General features: G+C 37.1%; 1 protein-coding gene across 2 annotated transcripts in view; it reads right to left on the minus strand.

Annotated features, from left to right (window-relative positions):
• Positions 1 to 2,525: 2,525 nt before the first annotated feature.
• The window catches only part of FRRS1 (ferric chelate reductase 1), a 40,003-nt gene continuing 22,136 nt past the window's right edge, over positions 2,526 to 20,392 (minus strand). Inside the window, exons 7-17 of one of the 2 annotated variants that reach the window (XR_010382199.1) lie at positions 19,618 to 19,716; positions 18,275 to 18,422; positions 15,999 to 16,112; positions 13,322 to 13,434; positions 11,645 to 11,731; positions 8,472 to 8,569; positions 8,179 to 8,237; positions 7,197 to 7,340; positions 5,888 to 5,949; positions 5,546 to 5,793; positions 2,526 to 5,044 (exon numbers count right to left, since the gene is read on the minus strand). Coding sequence is in view for 1 of the 2 variants with exons in the window: in XM_031457667.2 (XP_031313527.1) it covers positions 5,701 to 5,793; positions 5,888 to 5,949; positions 7,197 to 7,340; positions 8,179 to 8,237; positions 8,472 to 8,569; positions 11,645 to 11,731; positions 13,322 to 13,434; positions 15,999 to 16,112; positions 18,275 to 18,422; positions 19,618 to 19,716 (1,017 nt within the window). In the remaining variant the exon portion in view is untranslated. Of the gene's footprint in view, positions 5,794 to 5,887; positions 5,950 to 7,196; positions 7,341 to 8,178; positions 8,238 to 8,471; positions 8,570 to 11,644; positions 11,732 to 13,321; positions 13,435 to 15,998; positions 16,113 to 18,274; positions 18,423 to 19,617; positions 19,717 to 20,392 lie in introns of both variants that reach the window. The other variant, XM_031457667.2, reaches the window with a different exon arrangement.

Raw genomic sequence — 20,392 nt, forward strand, 5'->3', positions numbered from 1 at the left:
TCTAAGAAATCTCAAAGTTTGGTCTCCCTTGATTGGTTGACAACTATGGCCCAAGGGCCAAATCAACCCCACAGCTTGTTTTTGTATGGCCCATAAGCTAAAAATGATTTTGCACATTTTTGAAGGGTTATTTAAAAAAAAAAAAAAAGCCTATGCTACAGAGACCATATGTGATCCACAAAACCTAAAATATTTCCTACCAGGTCCCTTAAAGAAAAGGTTAGTTAATCCTTGCTTTGGAGAATGGGCTAGAGTTTTTTGATTCTTCTTAAATCAGGTAATTTTGAATTGTCATCTGTACATCATAAAATACTGAATTCTCTTATTTTTCTCCAATGAATGTTGCTTCTTTTGTTTCAGCAGGCAGTTAATTGAGGTGGACTGCAAACTCCATTTCTTGTGTTACAGCTCCAATCTCAGGTCGTCTTTTTTGTTTGGTCTAGCTGCTTTGTGTCTGTTTCATGCATGTGAACATATTCAGGGGTCAACCAGACCTGTGGGCAAACAGGATTTGGGATGCCCTCTCTGGTGTTTTCCTTTCCAAGAAAGGAACTCTCCTCCCTTCACCCCACTCCCTACAGCTGCAGCTGGCCCAGCCATCAGTCATCTGGATTTATGTGCCAGGAACACTGCAGATCCCCTGCCATCCAGCACCACACACACAGTTGACTTCAACTGTTCTGAAGCAAAAAACAGTGAAAATCTGGAACTCCAAACAGTTTTCCTCCTCTGAGTGTGGACACATCGTCTAAATCTTCCTGTTTCTCTTCATTCTCTGGGGCTTCGGGCAGCTGCCTTTTGAAATTTACTCTAGTTTTTCAAAGGAGATTCTATTTGGCAGGATCTTAGCCATTACTGGCAGTGGAAATCACAAATTTAGAATGTTCAGGAAATTCTTCTTCCCAGAGCTTGATTACCATATCTCAGAGTCTGATTGGGAATCAAAAAACTTGTTTAGTCCTTACAAGAAACCCAGAGTACAGTACAGTTTCTTTTATACACGAGTAAGATATCACATGAAGAAGATATACTTCTAAAGATAACGCTCTAGGAACTTCCTCGCCTCTAAACCAGAGCTATAAGACCAGGCATAATAAAAAATCACATTAACTCTTTGATAACGAAACAAGAAATTAAGCTGATACCAAGTTTAGGGCAAGAAAGAAAGAAGCAGAATGAGGACAAGGACAGTGTGTTTCCCAACCTGACTGGACAAGAGCTTAGACGAATCCTTCCTTTCATTCCCATCTACAATGGATTATCTTAAACAAGAACCTTTGTTCTTTCTTTCTTTTTTTTTTTTTCTTGCTTTACCAGAATATACAGATAAATAGAACTTTCAGCCAAAAACTACAGTCCCCCAGGGCTTCCTGGTTGGCATCTGATGCATGTCTGTTCCCACTGCAGCCTGGACTGAAGCAGGATGTGGAGGGGATGACTATCACTTAACACACATCAGAGCCAAATCCTGACAAAAACAAAATAGGTACTGAAGTGAACTTGAATCATTTACTTGATAAGTTATGCCATAAGCTATCTACATCCTTAAGACTGATTTCCCCAGATAAGAAAACAATAAAAACAAAAATAGCCTCAGTTATGAATTCTACCCCAACCACAACTTTCTAGACTTTCATTTTTTTCAAAAAAAAAAAAAAACTCATTTTTATTTTATAGAAGAACCCATCTTTAAGAAGAAAACTCATGATTTTGCTATTTGGGGCAACACTGCTGAAGATACGAATGCATTTATTTTAACAATCACTCTTACCAAAAGATACCTTTAAAAAAAACAGGCTGTATCTTATAAAAACAGGAAGGAAAATTGAGAGGAGTGAAGAATAGGTATTCTCAATTTGTAGATATCAATTATTCATAAGCAGAAGAATCACAATTTAGGATTAATGAAAAGGTTTGTTGTTCTACTGTTAAATGACAAAGACATCTTTGAACAACTCTGCATCAATTGATGATCTGTCAAAATAGTGCCAACAGATGAATCAGTGAAAAACAAAAGTTAAAATATGTTAGCCTGAGCACAGGAGATCCAGCAAGTTCAGGTATTTGAAAACCAAACACACCAAGGTTCATCTTCTCCTGAAAAGAATCTTTCCATGTCATATGTAGAATACAGTTTATTAAGAAGGATTTATTAACCTTTAAGCCCCTTATAATTGAAAATTAGAGGAAGATATTTTAGTATACATTCAATTATCTACTAAAAAAATGTTTTTTAAATAAAGGCATTCAAAAGGAAAGTTTAGACTGTAAGTAGCCTGGCACTTACAGAATAAGAACACAGAAAGTTCACATTTCAAACCATAAGGTACTTGTGATAAAGACCTATATAAATAACAAAAATATAACAGAGAAAGATGTAACATACACAGCTGAGGATATTACTTACACCAGATAGAAGTTAGGTCCTTGGACCAAGCAGAAACTATTAAATAACCACAAAGAACACCCTAAAAAGTAGAATATGTTTCCCTAAACATTTTATTTTAAGAATATAGAGTTTTGCTTGTTTGCTTTGCCTTAGATAGTTCATGTGTTCGTGTGTTACAGGGTCACCGGGATGTAAAGGGAAATACCAAACAATTGTTACAAATAAACGTGGTTAGAAAACAAACAGATCTTACGGTAGCTCACAGAGAGAAAAATGTGACACTGAATATATATATGTTCATGTATAACTGAAAAATTGTGCTCTACACTGGAATTTGACACAACATTGTAAAATGATTATAAATCAATAAAAAATGTAAAAAAGAAAAGAAAAGAAAAGAAACAGAAAATAACAACATTGGTCCATAATTTCAGTTTCTCACTCATAACCCCAACCTTACCACCCTCTCCAAGAAACAAGAAAGACAGAAATGTTTCAAATAAATATTGAGTTAGTAAATTTTAAGGGAAATGCCACCCCAAGATATATTTAAGTACTAAAAATGAAATCACAGCACAAGGAAACAGAAACAAAGAAGTAGTATTATGGCGACACCTACTGGCTAGAAGTCCTCATAGCAAACATGAGACCCAGTCAAAATAAGAAAAATTATTGGAATAGGAAGGAAAATTGATAATTCTAATTCACTACAGAATCAGGAACTTCTAACAAAACAGAACCACCTACATTATTTTATTGCCACAAGGAAAGATAATAACTCTTAAATATGTTCACAAGAGTGAATTTTATTAATTTTGAAATGCAAGTTTACAATCTCCAAAGGCTAGGACTTAAATTTTAAAGTCAAAATAATTAACATGTAAAATGCTATTTCAGCTTTGTAGCTGAATATATAAACACTTTTTTTTAAACTTAAGTATAGTTGATTTACAATTTTGTGTTAGTTTCAGGTATACAACAAAGTGATTCAGTTACATATATATATTCTTTTTCATATTCTTTTCCATTATAGTTTATTACAAGATTTTGTATATAGTTTCCTGTGCTATATACTAAGATCTTATTGTTTACCTATTTTATATATAGTGGTTTGTATCTGCTAATCCCAAACTCCTTATTTATCCCTTCCCCAACCCCTTCTCCTTCCCCTTTGGTAAACATAAGTTTGTTTTCTATGTCTGTGCATCTGTTTCTGTTTTGTAAATAAGTTCATTTGTATCATATTTTAGATTCCACATATAAGTGATGTCATATGATATTTGTCTTTATCTGTCTGATTTGCTTCACTTAGTAAATAATCTCTAGGTCCATCCAGGTTGCTGCAAATAGAATTATTTCATTCTTTTTTATGGCTGAATAATATTCCATTGTGTATATATACCACATCTTCTTTACCCAGTCATCTGACAAAGGACATTTGCATTGCTTCCATGTTTTGGCTATTGTAAGTAGCACTTCTATGAACACCAGGGTGTATATATCTTTTTGATTTAGCATTTTCTCCAGATATATGCCCAGGAATGGGATTGCTGGATCATATGGCAACTCTATTTTAAGTTTTCTAAGGAACCTCCATACTGTTTCCCATAATGGCTGTACCAATTTATATTTCCATCAACAGTGTAGGAGAGTTCCCTTTCCTCCACACTCTCTCCAGCATTTATTACTTGTAGACATTTTAATGATGGCTGTTCTGACCAGCATGAGGTGATACCTCTTTGTAGTTTAGATTTGCATTTCTCCAATAATTAGCAATGTTGAGCATCTTTTCTTGTGCCTATAGGCCATCTTTCTGAATGTCTTTAAAGAAATGTCTATTTAGGTCTTCTGCCCACTTTTTGATTGGGTTATTTGGTTTTTTGTAATTGAGTTTTAAGAGTTCTTTGTATATTTTGGAAATTAAGCCCTTGTTGGTCACATCATATGCAAATATTTTCTCCTGGTCTGTAGGTTGTCTTTTCATTTTGTTTATGGTTTTCTTTGCTATGCAAAAGATTCTAAGTTTGATTAGGTTCCATTTGTTTATTTTTGCCTTTATTTCTATTGCTTTGGGAGACTGACTTAAGAAAACATTGATTTTCTGACATATGATTTTTGTCAGAGAATGTTTTGCCATGTTCTCTTCTAAGAGTTTTATAGTGTCTTATCTTATATTTAAGTCTTTAAGCCATTTTGAGTTTATTTTTGTGTATGGTATGAAGGAGTGTTCTAACTTCACTGATTTACATGCAGCTGTTCAGCTTTCCCAGAACCACTTACTGAAGAGACTGTCTTTTCTCCAATGCATATTCTTGTCTCCTTTGTCGAAGATGAATTAACCCTAAGTGTGTGGGTTTATTTCTGGGCTGTTTTCTTCCATTGATCCACATGTCTACTTCTGTGCCAATACCACACTGTTTTGATTACTGTAAGCTTGTAGTACTATCTGAAGTCTGAAAGGGTTATGCCTCCAGCTTTGCTCTTTTTCCTCCAGATTGCTTTGACAATTCAGGGTCTTTTATGCTTCCATATAAATTTTAGGATTATTTCTTCTAGTTCTGTGAAAAATGTCATGGGTAATTTGATAGGGATCACATTAAACGTGTAGATTGCTTTGGGTAGTATGGTCACTTTAACAAGATTAATTCTTCCAATCTAAGAGCATGGGATATACAAAGATGTTCAATCAGAAGATGCATACTTGCATTTCATTGCTAAGAAATAAATAATAATATTAATAATATGTTTAAATGTTAATGAAAGGGGGTTAGCCCCACTTCCACCTTTACCACAGAAATAACAAAATTCATGGAACAAAGCACATGTCTGAAAAACCGGACTGAAAAATATAGTTTCTCAAAAATCCCTAAGAGAGACCATTTAAATAAACTAGTAAAAATAAATGTTTTCTTTAAAGTACCATAGCACCTTTATAGTCCAAAACACATTTACCTTAATACAACCCCCATTTTATCTTAATGACATCTTTTTTGCTTTTCCAAATAGTTCTTTTCTTAAATGCTAACATCCTTAAAATTTCAGCATAAAAAATATTTGAGTTATTTCTCCTCAAGCACAACATCCCCTTTAAGACTCAGAATTAGACCTGAAGGCTTGACATTGGTTTATAGCCCATAGACTCTGTTGAATGCTGACCTTTAAAGACCAGACTTCAGAATTCCTCTGTAGACATGGCCTGGTCTTCCTAATTAGAATTCATGAACATGCTCTAGGCAGTCGGTACAGGCATAGAGTTTTTTGGCTTGATGATAATTATCACCTGGTCTGCAAAAGCCAAAGTCTTCACATGCTCACAGATGGTTGATTGCAGATAAGAATACAATGAGAAAAGTCAAATTCCCACAGACATAAATTGCTAACACTGCCTTTTTAAAAGCATGACCCTGAAAGAAAAATTGAGATATGAAAAAAAAGGAACTAGAATCATTAAGGTTTGTGTCAATAATTAATAATAACAAAAAAAAAAAAAAGACTTACTTCTTCCTCAGCTACAGTAAATGACTGGAGGATCTGAATTCTATCATCATCCAATATTTCATCTGTCAAGAACAACGTAAGTCTGTAAGGCCAGTAGGCATGCAGGGTAAACTAACTCTCAAAAAAAGCCCTGATTTCTAGTGTTTGCTAATTTCCAGGATGCACGTTCTCCCATTTCAAGCTATTAAATGTTGCAAACTTCTTGAATATTTAAGGCTCTCACAATAGGACAAGCTGGCTACAGCATACATTTGTCAGGGGACTTAAAATATGCCCTCTTCTTCTAGTCAAACCAAATCACCACGTCAACATAAATGCCAAATCAAAGTCTTAACAATCCAAGTTTTAAGTACATATGTAGTTCTTTGTATGTATATTTTTTAATCAAAGTATAGTCAGTTCATATGTATTTTAAATGGCAAGCCATAATCTAGTGGTCGTCAAAGCCCCTTTAAGACTCAAATCCCACACAACATTGTAAATCAACTATATTTCAATTAGAAAAAAATTCAAACCCCATGTATGTGACCCCATCAAGAACCAAAAATGGTAGGACAGACATTTACTACTCTATTCCTAAAAGCCGCCCAGCCTCCTAGATTCACAACATACACACTAGACAACAAACATGTTTCGATCTTAGAAGGCCACCTTTGCTCATCACTTGGGGGGTGCTGACAACTAAATAGGACACAAAAAACACAGCCTAGAATTCAAGCTAGTTTAAAATGTCACTGGTTCTCTACTAATCTCTCCATTCCTACTGGCTACCAGCATGTTACCCTTGTCTGGCACTAGGACCAAAACAGACCTTGCCACTAGAGAGCTCTGGCATCAAGTCCTTCCTACCTCGCTCGCTGGTTAGCTAGCAATCATGATGTACATGGCAACCTCAGTGACAGCACACAGGAAGTCTGCCAAATTGGCGAAACTGGTCTGCAGCTCTGCCCTGTGTAGACCGTGGGCATCTCTTCTCCCTCTTTCTCAGGGGTCTCTCAGCTCCAGGCATTGAGGGCTCTCCATGCGTGCTGGCTCCAAGTCAGACCAGCATGCAAAGTGAAAAATACTTATAAAGAAAGCTTCTTCCCTAAAACTAAAATCTTTCCCTTACATTTTACTCACAAATTCTAATGAATATAAAAAACAAAGGCGGAAAATTTCTCCATTTCTACCACTGACCGAGTAATCACAGGGGAAATTTTTAGTAAGCTACCATGTCAGAGTCAACCATTAGTGTCAAGGAACTAACTATATTCCAATAGTTTGTATAACAGTGCTTCTACATCACGTGGCTTTTGGAGCAGGTTACCTTTTCGAGAGAGCCGGTAAGCATGTATCTCCAGAACAATCTCTGCCCCAACATGCCAGGCTACAAATCCAATCATTGCATAGGTTTTCTGCGGGCCAGGAAGATTCAGCCCTGGTAAATCCATTCCCAGGAACATTGCTGCCACTATGTTGGTAAGAAAAAAAAAAAAAAAAAATATATATATATATATATATATATATGTATATATTCAAATGTAATTCAAGAGGCAACAGTGTGTGTGTGTTACATGCTAGTAAAACATACTAAAAGAGTTTGTGAGAGAAATTAGATTAATATTTATGACCAAATAATTAGTCTTTTTTTTACTGTAAGACTACAAAGGCTAAGATGGGAAATTGTAGTTACGATCTACCAGTTGTTAAAAAAAGAGGCATCCAAATACGTTTTAGGTCTGCAGTGTAGGAAAGGAGAAAAGTACAGAAACCATTTCTGATTATACCTCCCCTTCAGTGAATTTCTACAGACTAGACATGTGAGGGCAGGAGGTATCAGCTTGGGTATTTATTATATAAAGCATCAAAACATACTGGATAATCACACTTGACTTTTGAAAAAGTCCTTCCGCTGGAAAGTACCATCCCCATGGAGAGGACCTGAAAACAGAGGGCAGGGACCCCCACACCCCAGGCCACATCAGCCCAACCCACAACTGACCCTCCATTTCAGCTGCTTAAATGTTTGGTCATCAGCATAGTTTATTCTGCCAGCAAAGGCAAACGCTAAAAAAAAGAGGCTTAAAGGAGAGTTTTGAAGTCCTTTTAAAAACCTTAAAACTGAAATAATGGCTTAAATAGTTACCTCAAGAAATTGCTTTCTGGGTTTCAACGTTTAAGGCTGATTTCTCCTCAACAACCAATTACTCCAATTACTAATGCATCTACAAATCATTTAAGCCAAATTACAACCTGCAGTATAAACAACCAGCAATTATATATGAATAAGTGGCATCGCAGTTACTTACCTGCTATTATTCTAGCAGCTGTTCCCATACTCCAGTGAGTCCAGTTAAACATTTGCCTTCTACCAAATAAAGAACCAGTCAGTATTCTTATAAAGCGATGGAACTACAATTAATTCCCAAGAGAATAAAAAGCAAGCAATTTCCCTCACTGCCTAGGAATTATATATCTGAAATACATTTTAGAAACTTTTAAAGTGAATATAATGTATATTTTATAAAATGCAAAAAAGGAATTAGCCCGCCCGCTAGTGACATCTGCATTAAGAGCATTTATAAATGAAGACTGTAAGTACCTTGGGTCATGCAGGGGTGGTCTGGAGGCTGCCAGGAGAAGCTGAAGAACTGCTAACACCATCACGATACAACCAAGATATGGATGATAGCCTGCGTGCTGAACAAAGTTACGTCATTTTAATGGTCTCAATCTCGCCCATCCATTTAAACCCTCAAGTTAAAAATAATGCACACAAATGTGTTCGTAGGATTTTTCCTGTGCTTTAAACATTTAATAACGATAATGATAGTAATAGGCACCGTTCACCGAGTGTCTACACCAGGCACATGCTTGCTACACGTTATCACTGATGCTCACTGTGATGCCTGCCAGTTAGTTATCAATATCCCACTTGTACAAACAGGGGAACTGAGGCTCAGCGATATCAAGTAATGCATGCGAGGCCACATGGTGTGTAAATGGTTGTGGTGGAATCCAAGCACAGAAGGCTGCCTATCTACCACAGGGATGTTCGATGACCACCAACCTCAGCACATCCCACCTGGGACTACCTAGTATCTGCATGTCAAGAGCAATCAACCTAATGCATTGTAATTATTTGCTCAGACCTCTGTGTTTCCCTGAGCTGAAGGTTCTGTATGATTCCCTGTAACCCATGTGCTTGGCAGAGCTTTAGTCACTCAATAAATGTTTGTTGATTAAGGGACTAAGCTGCACAACCACTGTATTAAAATCACATCTCCTCTGTTCAGAATGAAGGTCTAAGCTAAGAAAAAACATCAACACCGTATCTCAACAGTTTCCACTCTTCTCTCAGTGATGTATACCTGCTCAAAACAGCAAACAGTTGGATCAGACCACTTTACAGAACTATTTCACATAAAAACTGAAGACAAGGACTAAAAAGATGCTCTAACCCACAACATGTTTAGATGGAGGGATATTACAGTCTGCCGTCACTGACCCCCATGCTTGGGTAGACCCTAAAACCTGGGATCTAGAACAAGGACATAGTGGCTTCTAAGCCAAGACAGGAAGCTTTCACAAATCAGGAATTAAAAGCTGACGAAAGAGCATTATAAAACTTTTAGACCATGGACTCAGTTACACTCAGATACGTTATAACCTGGACCATGGAGTTGGAAAAATGCCTCTAATAAAAAACAGTAACAGCAGCAACTAAATTCTTCTATGTGTTTAGAATGTGCTAGGAGCTGTCCTACGTGCTTTCAGTTCATTAGCTCTCAACCCCTACAAAGCCTATGAGATAGATAGTGTACTATGCCCATTTTGCAGATGAGTAAACTGAGGGACAGAGAAGTTAAACAACTTGCCCAAGGCATCCTAGGTAATCAGTGATGACATCAGAGTTTGAATCCAAGCAGCCTGGCTGTAGAACTGTGTGCTTAACCGTTACACTATCCTACTCATAAACAGCAAAGGCTACAAGCTACAAAGTTTAGGAAGTAAGTGTTACCCTTGTCCTGAATACCTGGATAAAATAAGGTTTTAAAGTCTTGAGCTATATCAGAAAATCCTCATAATTTCCTTTCAAAATAATGAGATGCCCAATCTATAAACTACCCAAAAAGCAGGGGGTGGGGGTTTCCTAGGAACATCTGTGACCTAGGATTCATCCAAGTCAGGCCTTGCAGCAACAGCATAAACTGAAATATTAAGTTTTGATAACGAATTCTGCCTGGCTGTAAAACTGCAGGAGCATAATGAAAGCACAGGCTCTGACCTTGGTTAGGTCCATCTCTTACTCTTGATAACACTTACTCAATCATTTAATAAATATTCACCTATACCTTATGTACCAGAATCTGTCCTGAGTGCTTTGAGATACAACAGTGAACAACGTATCAGCAAATATCTCGGCTCTCAACAGAGCTCACCTACTAGTGTGGGAAGGCAGACAGAGAAACAACATAACATGTAAGTAAATTACACGAAATAGCGTCAGGTAGAGTGCTTTAGGGAAAAGCAGCGGGAAGGGGCTCTCTGAGAAGCTTTCATCTGAGCAAAGACTTGAAGAAGGGGGCGAGTAGACGGAGCACGAGCAAGGAGAAGGAAGAATCTCTGCTAGGCTCAGCAGCGGCAGCACGTCTAGCATCAGGCCAGTGAGGAATGAGATGAGCTGTGGGCGAGGGGAGGGGGAGGAGATCAGGCAGAGGGTAGCTGGGAGCCAATCATGCAGGATTTTGACTTTAACTTTGAGTAAAATTGAGAGACATTAGAGAAGCCGGTTTGGGACACAGGAATGGCATGATCTGATTTATATATATATATTTTTTTAATCACTCTGCTTTTTGGTTGAAAGCAGAGTGTGCATGGGCAAGGGTTGAAGCAGAGAGACCAATCAGGTGTCTACTGCAATAGTCCAGGCAAAAGATGACAGTGGCTCAAACCCACATAGCAGCATCAGTGATGGTGAGAAGTGTGTTCGACATGCAGAGGCAATGAGATTTCCCGACGGATTAGATATGCAGTGTGCAAGAGAGCAGAATTAAGAGTAATTCCAAAGTTTTGGCCTAAGAAGGGAACAGCCAACAACTAATATGGAGACGGCAGCAGACAGAGCAGGACTGGGAAGAAAGGTCAGGAACTCCATTCTGGACACATTAGGTTTGAGATGTCTTAAACATGCAAGTTGAGGTCCTGAGTAGACAGCTGGATGTGCGAGTCTCAAGCCAGGGGAGACGCTTAAGCTGGAGATACACACTGGAGAAGAAGCCTCTGTTTCTTCATCTGTGACATGAGGTTATTATCAGTAACTACTTCATTTGAGGCTTAAATTTGATAACACATGTAAGGCACTTAGCACAGCTGCTCACATTAAGAATGCAACTAATGTAGCTTAGTGATAATCATAGCATTAGTTAGAGAAAACCACTTACAGTGTTCGTGTTTCTTAGATACGGTGCTTCCAATTTTCACCACTCCAGTGAGAAAACTCACTAAAGCTATAGTGTATTCATAACGTCTGAGGCAACCTAAAAATACACTTCACTAGCAAATAATCTTCACTGACATTCTCTCTCCATCCCTGACCCCCAACCATGTGAAATCAGTCACCAGATGATTCATTCAAAGAGGAAAGAAAGAGGGGTACGTGCAGAAATATCTTTGTACCCATCATTTGAGAATAAAACAGCGAACCCCTTTGACATCAAAATAAATTTAAAACATACAAATAGAATTAGAACACTCTGTTTAAGATCTGCTTACCCAATTCCAGCCTCTTCTGTAAATGAAAGGCAGAAGAAAAGCAATGAAGGTGAGGGCAGAAGTAGTGAGCATGAGCATTCGATGCACCTGCAAGGGTGAAATGACAAAATGAGAACAGAGTTAACGACCTAAGAGAAAGGAGTTGGCATCACTAGGAAGATCGTGGGATGAGATTCAGTGAAGGCGTGCATTCGATTGACATCTAACCACGATTTGTGGTCAGTTTAAAAAAAAAAAAAAATCTTACTATACTACTGAGCTTTAAAGAAAAACCTAGGATGCCAACCTCGTCATTCAGAGGCATCTGCCCAGACTTCACCTGCACAGAGCAGCAGGAATGGATATTTCACACACAAAGCCAAGTCCATCATTTCCTTCCAAAGGTATTTATTAACTTCTACCACCAAGCACAGTGCCTGGATACAATGAGACTGCAAGGAAACAGAAAGTACTAGTTTCCTGAGGAGCTTGGAATTAATTGAGCAGATAAGAGAAACACATTCGAAATGTACAGTTCATTGTCCAAATGAGGGCAATACTGAGAGTGACCGTGGGCAGTTAGCTGATTACACCGGGATGACTGGTGCAAACTAAAACTACGCAAGGGGAAGAAGGACATATAATCACCATATATGTGTACATGCCATCAGAAAGTAGGACATGTAGTCACCCTATATATACAGACATCTTAGTTTTAAAGACAGCAGAGGATTTGAATTGGTAAAGAGAAGACATAAAGAGTTTTCCAGTTGGGACTATCCACGTGAGAAGATGAGAGAGAGTGAGCAATCAGAGGCAGACACAGACAGGAGCAAGGCATGTGATCTGACCCTGCCAGCCAGTACCTACCCCTCACCAAAAAAAAAACTAAAAAACAAAAAATAAATAAATAAAGCCACCTAGAAAATGTAAAGAGAAACAAATTTAAAAGTAAGTAAATAAAACTGTTTCAGTAAAGCAGTACTGTTTCCTACAAGCAGACACACACATTCTATCTCAACAAGTATTCACTGATCTTCTATATTTGCAAATATCTCTATGACAAATGAAAGATAAGGCTTGTTTTGCTTTGTTTTGAGGGGTATTTACTGGCTCTTGCTCATGTTTCTACCAAAACACTGCCTGCTCATCCCACGGGAAGGAACAGCATGAAAAGGAACACTTTTAGTTTCTCTTCCCACCCACACAGGACGTACACGATCCTGACTGGTGAGCCAGGGATGGTCCAGCATTCACTGGCCCATTAACTAGAGGACATGCTGGGCTGCTTTGCAATGTAGCAAGCTCCCACTCTTTCTTTCTTCTGCTCTACTGCCTTCCTTGGCCCATCTGTACTCAGTGTAGTGGGTGTATTCACTCTTCTAGTCTCTCCTGCAACTAGACATGTAACTCAGGATCATTTGGGTCCCAAGGTCCATGCAACAAAGGGACACACATGGCCCTGATACATTCGCCAATCCAGCCTGACCTTTCATAAAGCTGTCTTTATTTTCATCTTCATTAAGCATTTTGTGTCCATGCTCAGTTGGATAAGAAACCAAAGGGCAAAAAGAAAGGATTGTGAGGATTCCAAAATTACTGTAACCAAAAAAAAAAAAAAATCCCCATACTTCATATGTTTTCATGTTGCAATGTCCAAGTAATGTGGAAATTGCAATAAACCTTTTCTCCACTTACCTGAAACCAAGCTGCATTGCCAAATAAAGCCTTTGACCAAACAGGTTTAAAGAACCGGGCAATCAGGACACCTATGCTAACGGTCGTCATCCACGCCACAAACATTAAGGCACCTACAGGGAGAAAATGTGATGGTTGACAACACAATCTAATTAAGCTGTTTCTTAAATGATCAGGCCAAATGCTTAGAAAATGTAAATAGCCAACAAAATGCATTCAGCTGACATAAGTGCAACCTAAATCTCAATGCTTTTCCCACCGCCACTGCTACTTCTAATAGGTAACACTTCCAAAGCTCTTATATTATGCCAGGCGCTAAGTGCTTTGCATGAATTAATCTAACTGATCTTGACAACAATCCTATAAAGTAGCTACAGTGATTATTCTATTTTTTGCTGGATGGGGAAGGAAAGCATAGAGAAGTTAAGTAACTTCCCCAAGGTTACAAGGTTGGAATTCGAACCCAGTCTGGCTTGAACAATTGTGCTCTTAATCATTACACTAATACAGCCTGCCTGCACTTATCTCAGAACCCTCTCACAACTCACTCCAAAAAATAATGGAAAACAAATAGCACATTATTTCCGAATCCAATTACTGTCAAACTAGAGCTACTAGTAGAAGCAAAATAACAGCCATAAAGATACCTTCTAGCTTAACTGCGATGACATGTATCGAAACTCTACTAGAATGGATAACTCTGGAGAATATAAAGGAATAAGCTAGACTACTTTTCTTTTTTTTTAATTGAAGTATAGTCAGTTTACAACATTGTGTCAATTTCTGGTGTACAGCACAATGTTTCAGTCATACATATACATACATATATTCGTTATCATATTCTTTTTCATTATAGGTTACTACAAGATATTGAATATAGTTCCATGTGCTGTACAATATAAACTTACTGTTTATCTACTTTATATATAGTAGTTAATATCTGCAAATGTCAAACTCCCAATTTATCCCTTCCCATCCCATTTCCCTCCTGGTAACCATAAGTTCATTTTCTATGTCTGTAAGTCTGTTTCTGTAAATAAGTTCATTTATGTCTTTTTTTTTAAGATTCTACATATGAGTGATAGCATATGGTATTTTTCTTTCTCATTCTGGCTTCTTACTTCACTTAGAATGATGATCTCCAGGTCCATCCATGTTGCTGCAAATGGCATTATTTTATTCTTTTTATGGCTGAGTAGTATTCCATTGTATAAATATACTACAACTTCTTTATCCAGTCATCTGCCAATGGACATTTAGGTTGTTTCCATGTCTTGGCTATTGTAAATAGTGGTGCTATGAATATTGGGGTGTGTGTATCTTTTCAGATTAGAGCTTCCTCCAGTTATATGCCCAGGCGTGGGATTGCTAGATCATATGGTTAAGTCTATTTTTAGTTTTTTGAAGAATCTCTATACCGTTTTCCATAATGGCTGCACCAAACTACATTCCCACCAGCAGTGTAGGAAGGTTCCCTTTTCTCCACACTCTCTCCAGCATTTATCCTTTGTGGACTTTTTAATGATGGCCATTCTGACTGGTATGAGGTGATACCTCATTGTAATTTTGATTTGCATGTCTCTGATAATTAGTGATACTGAGTATTTTTTCATGTGCCTATTGGCCATTTGTATGTCTTCACTGGAGGTCTTCTGCCTATTTTTGTATTTTTTTATTGTTATTAAGTTATATGAGCTGTTTGTATATTCTGGAAATTAAGCCCTTGTCAGTAGCATTATTTGCAAATATTTTCTCCCATTGCACAGATTGTCTTTTCATTTTGCTTATGGTTTCCTTTGCTGTGCAAAAGTTTATAAGTTTAATTAGGTCCCATTTTGTTTATTTTTGCTTTTATTTCTATTGCCTAGGTAGACTGCTCTAGGAGAATACTGCTAAGATTTACGTCGGAAAAAGTTTTGCCTATGTTTTTTTCTAAGTTTCTTCCTTCTATAGTGTTTCGTCTTATAGTTAAGTCTTTAAGCCATTTTGAGTTTATTTCTGGGTATGGTGTGAGGGATTGTTCTAACTTCATTGATTTACATGCATGGACTACTTTTCAAATGCAATCAGCTTTCACTTGTAGAACCAGCACAAATCATAGCCTTATTTCTATGCTGCTGCTCTTCCAACTTGGTTCTTTTCATCATTTTGAGTATGTAATACCTAAGTATAGCACTGAGTACTCTGTATGCCCTTTGTACATTGATCAGTTCTTCAATAACAACAAAAAAATGTATCTTTGGAATCAAACTACTGTTATAATTAAACAATCACAATCACAAGCCCCTCTTTTATTAACATTTATTTGAATAAATGGCACAACTAAAGTCTCATAAAAGTTAAAATAATTAGCCCAATGATACTCAATCCTGCCTACAGTAAGAAATGACTAGCATATTTTTTAAAAATTATAGATGTCTTAAAAGCTCCATTGGTGATTTTAATGTGCAGGTAGGGTTAAAATCCACTGAATTATTCCTATCTATCTTTTTAATAAAAATTAGCAAACATTAATATAGATAATGTTACTTGAAAATGTCAATGTTCAAACATGGAAGATTTATGAACATTTGCTAAATTATGCCTGCTACCATTCTTAATCTAGCCAACACAAAATTTATTCCACAAAGTCAAGTTTATTCCACAAAGTAGTAATAATACTACACATGTAACTTACCATGAACCTTCAAAAGGAATAAAGAATGAGATCCTCCTACGTTCTGTGGATAGCCTGTCACATTGTATTTTTCATACGTAATCAAAGGTTGCTGAGAATGCTTATGAATTCGCCCTAAAATTAAAAAAAAAAAAAAAAAAAGACAAATTACTTCCTCAGGAGAGAAGGAAGGGAGAGACAATGGCATGGCATGGAAACAAAATTTCTTAAGGTAATAAAAAGTAAATAAATTTCAACAGAGAGGACATATATAATATTGTATATTGATAATACAACAATACCTAGTAAAATACATAAAATGTATTAATATGATAGAAATATTATGTTTAATATTAATATATGATATAATAATATTTATTATGTGTAAAATTAAACCTTTGAATGTATAGAACTATTCCAATTAGTTTGTGTATGTGAGTATGTATGTGTTTGTGTTCATTCTGGGAATCTATCCTACAAAACTATTCACCTTTTAACTAAAGATACATGTACAAGAATACTCATAGAAACTTTTTCTATGCTGGCCAAAAAAATTTAAACAAGCCAAATGTCCGTCATTAAGAGAATAAGTAAGTAAATTACGGAAAATACATTACTTTTAGAATACAATGCAAGTGTCACAAAGAATAAAATAATTAAGAAATTTGATGTGAAATATATATCAATCTTTGTCCCAAACAAATAAATATTAATAATTTCCAAGAAGAAACATTTATATAGGACACAGGTTACGTTATTTCTCTAAAATGAAACAAACTAAAAATTAACAGCAAAGAGCTACATTTTCCATGTTCGAAAGTATTGAATACTTGGGCTCTGAGGTCAGAGTTTTCCAACTCCAACATTTGTTTATCTGGGCAAATGACTTAACCTCTGTAAGCCTGCTTCCTCCCAGATAAAACTGGGATAATAATAGTACGTATCTAGTGTCGGCTTCCATGAAGCTGAAAATGAAGAACTTGATAACAGTGCTGAGCCAGCAACTAGCACTCATTAAGCACTGAGTAATTTTTATTCATTATTATCGTTTAACCAAGAAGTGATTTTCAAGCTAATTTGCGGTTGCAAGTAGGAATACATGATTTAACCGATAACCAAACCTATCACCCACAACTAAATCTGCAAAGACTCCTAAATTTTCTCTGACACTGAGTAGGTATTTTATCTTGCTTTAAAACCTTTTGAATCTCGACTTTACCTGTAGTATAAAGTCTAAACCACATGATAGAGGAGGCAAGGCTTTTTACAGTTCTGCCTCCCCCACGCTTCTGTTCCTCGTCCTCCTTTACTCCACCCACCCCCTCCATTCTACATGCCCAGCTTCTCATCATTTTCTTTTTTTCTGGGGAGGGGGGCTATTTATTGAAGTATAGTTGATTTACAATGCTGTGTTAGTTTCTGGTACACAGCATAGTGATTCAGTCATATACATATATATATACACATACTCTTTTTCATATCACCATTTCAAAGTAGGCCATATGCTCAAAGTTTGAGGGTAGTAGTATCTCCAGGGAGATGAGTCACTAAATACTACACTACCTTGGCGTTCCTGCTGTTTTTCACAATATCATCAGCCAAGACCTTAAGCAAAATCTAATTCTTATGTACTTCAGTACCTACCAGGGCGTTCTTAAGGATAAACTAAACATTCAAACTCATAAAGTTACCTTAGGCTACACTTGGCATTAGAATCACTTAGAAGAATGGGGGACAGGAAATACAGCACACCTGCAGGGCACCAGGAGGTATTCTTTTTCAATGGGAGGTCCTGTAGAAGTTCACGAAGATGTCCAGGAGCTATTCTCTTTACCTCTCTCCATCTTTCTGGAGAAAGCTCAGGTCCAGGGACATGAGATTCATTTTGGGCAGGTCACCCACAACAGCCAGTTCTCTTGCAATAATCCCAAAGTCCTGCATCTAGTGTCCCTACAAGGGATCTGCCAATGTCCCTACACTCAGGGAAGCGCAAAGTTATGGATTCTTACCAAGTATTTTTTCCTAGTTCAAATACATTTTGCCAGCCAAAAATCACTTTTACCATAAGTATGTTGCCTTATAACATAGTTGACGCTACCTTTACCTAGTTTCAAGGGAAAAAGGTAGAAGGTCGGCCAAAGTCAAACTGTCAGACAAAAATGGAAAAGGGTTTGAAAACTCTTTTTACCCACAAATGTGTATTTTTCAAAAGAACAACTACAGGAGTCTCCCCAAAAAAGGAGGGAAAGGGAAAAAGAGAAAAAAACAAAAAATAGTTTTTTAATCAATATACTCACCATCATCAGCTGCACCATCAGCTAGAAATATGTAGTAGCTTGCATTTAGATCAAATCTATTCTTAACCCCAGGAAGGGTAGCATTCCTCCTGAAAGAGCACTGCATAACACCGTCCATCAACCTCCAGGCCGTATCCTCAAGGGGATCCTGCCAACACATACAATGGGTCTTCTCAGCACTTCCCAAAAATTCGCTAAAAACAAGACATGATCAGAATTCTGACCTGTTCAATTTCCTTTCCCTTAGATCCTCTGTGCACTTAACTGTCTGCAGTGTCATTGTTTCCCTACTTCCTCTTTGAAGAGTACAAGAAACACATTCTCCCAGTTTATTTGTCTTAATCCCACTTGGCAAAAACAGTATTTTTACTATCTAAGTTAGAAACTTTGGCAAATGTACTAACTCCATCTGGCCACTAACACACAATCAAAAACACTGAAGAAACAATTAGCCAGTAATATCCCAGTGGCCAAAATGCAACACGCAACAGGGGAGAAGTTCCAAGCCCATGAGAAAGCCATGCAGAGAATGCAGCATGTCATGAGGTGATAGCCACGGCTTTGTCACAGCTCATTTGCTTGTCAATTGTGTTGTGAAAATGACACTTCTCTAGAAAGAAGACACCTTGGGCACAAGTGCCAACAACAGGCACTTAAGACAATTGCCCAAGACACTGAACCAGTCTCTACTATATGTGCACCTCTTTCTTGCACAGTCAGGAAATTCTGTGTCACTAACATAAGCCTCTCCTTAAAAATCCGCCTGTAAGCTTTTGTAAAGGCGCTGATGCTCTGATGCTTTTAACAAACTGTAACATATTTTTCATAAGATGCAAACAAAAGGGATTTAAGTGACACAAGCAAGAATGCATCTTTTCCTAAAAGAGAAATTTGTCTTGTGCTTTCTTAAGAAAGAAAAGGAAGAGAAAGGGGGCAAAGAAAAGGGGCATGGTGACTGGAGTTAATAATACTGTATTGTATACTGAAAATCTGCCAAGAGGGTAGTTCTCAGGTGCTCTCATCACACACACAAAGACTAACTGTGAGGCAATGGATGTATTTATTAGTTCGACTCTAGTAACCACCTCACTATGTAGAGGGATATCAAAACATCATGCTGTTTATCTTAAATATATACAATTTTTATTTTTTAAAAAGTATATGTAGCAAAAATAAGTAAAATGCAGAAAGGTTTCTCCCTGATTATTGTAAGAGAGGAGCTCTGATGGCAGGCTAACTGCAGGTCGGAAGCTATCTTGCAGCACAGCCAGGCAGGCCACAGTCAGCAACACAGCCAGACGGTGGGCTGGCCAGGTGGAGGTTCCCAGAATCTTCACACCTACCCTGGGGTCCATTACAGGGTGACTTCGCCCCACCAAATGGGCAGGTTGTATGCGCACAGTCTGGTCTTCACGAATGCACACATAAGCATCATCATCACCCTGAAAAACAATTGCAAATGAGAAAAGTTCAAGGGAATTTCAACACTTCGTTTAAAAAAAAAAAAAAAAGAATCTCTAATGAAATCAAATAGTATTTGATGCTTTTAAATCATAACTTAATGAGTTAATCTTAAATGGTATTATGAATTCAAGAGAACTGGCTGTCCCATATATTAACTAAAAATGATTTTGTTATAATGCAAAGCAATACAATTTTGGTGTGAAAAACAGATTAAAACAGATATGTGACATGGTTACAGCCCATAACCCATCACCAGTTGAACATCACTGTCAATGCTTTTGTATATATTCATCCAAACCTATTTATATTTATACCTGTTTTTCTTCCCAAATGGGAAAATATACAGTTTGTTACTTTTTTTCACTGAACTTATCACAAACATTGTTTTGAATATTTATTTAATTAAGTAAACGTGTCCTACAAAGTTTTATAACTGTAAGTGCTCTGCATTATATTGGGTTTGGGGGGTAACTTTTAAGATGGAAAATACTGTCATCAAATATTGCTAATATTGCACACAATTAATAGATTTACTATTACATATTGAGGACAAAATGTCTGACCGCAAAAGGGCATTCCTTGTCAGTCTAATTCTTGTCTATCCTTTAGTCTCCAACATTTCTTAACTCCAAATATTAAATCTTATTTAAATGA

This window comes from Camelus dromedarius, chromosome 9 (assembly GCF_036321535.1).
Source record: "Camelus dromedarius isolate mCamDro1 chromosome 9, mCamDro1.pat, whole genome shotgun sequence".
NCBI classification, from domain to species: domain Eukaryota; kingdom Metazoa; phylum Chordata; class Mammalia; order Artiodactyla; family Camelidae; genus Camelus; species Camelus dromedarius.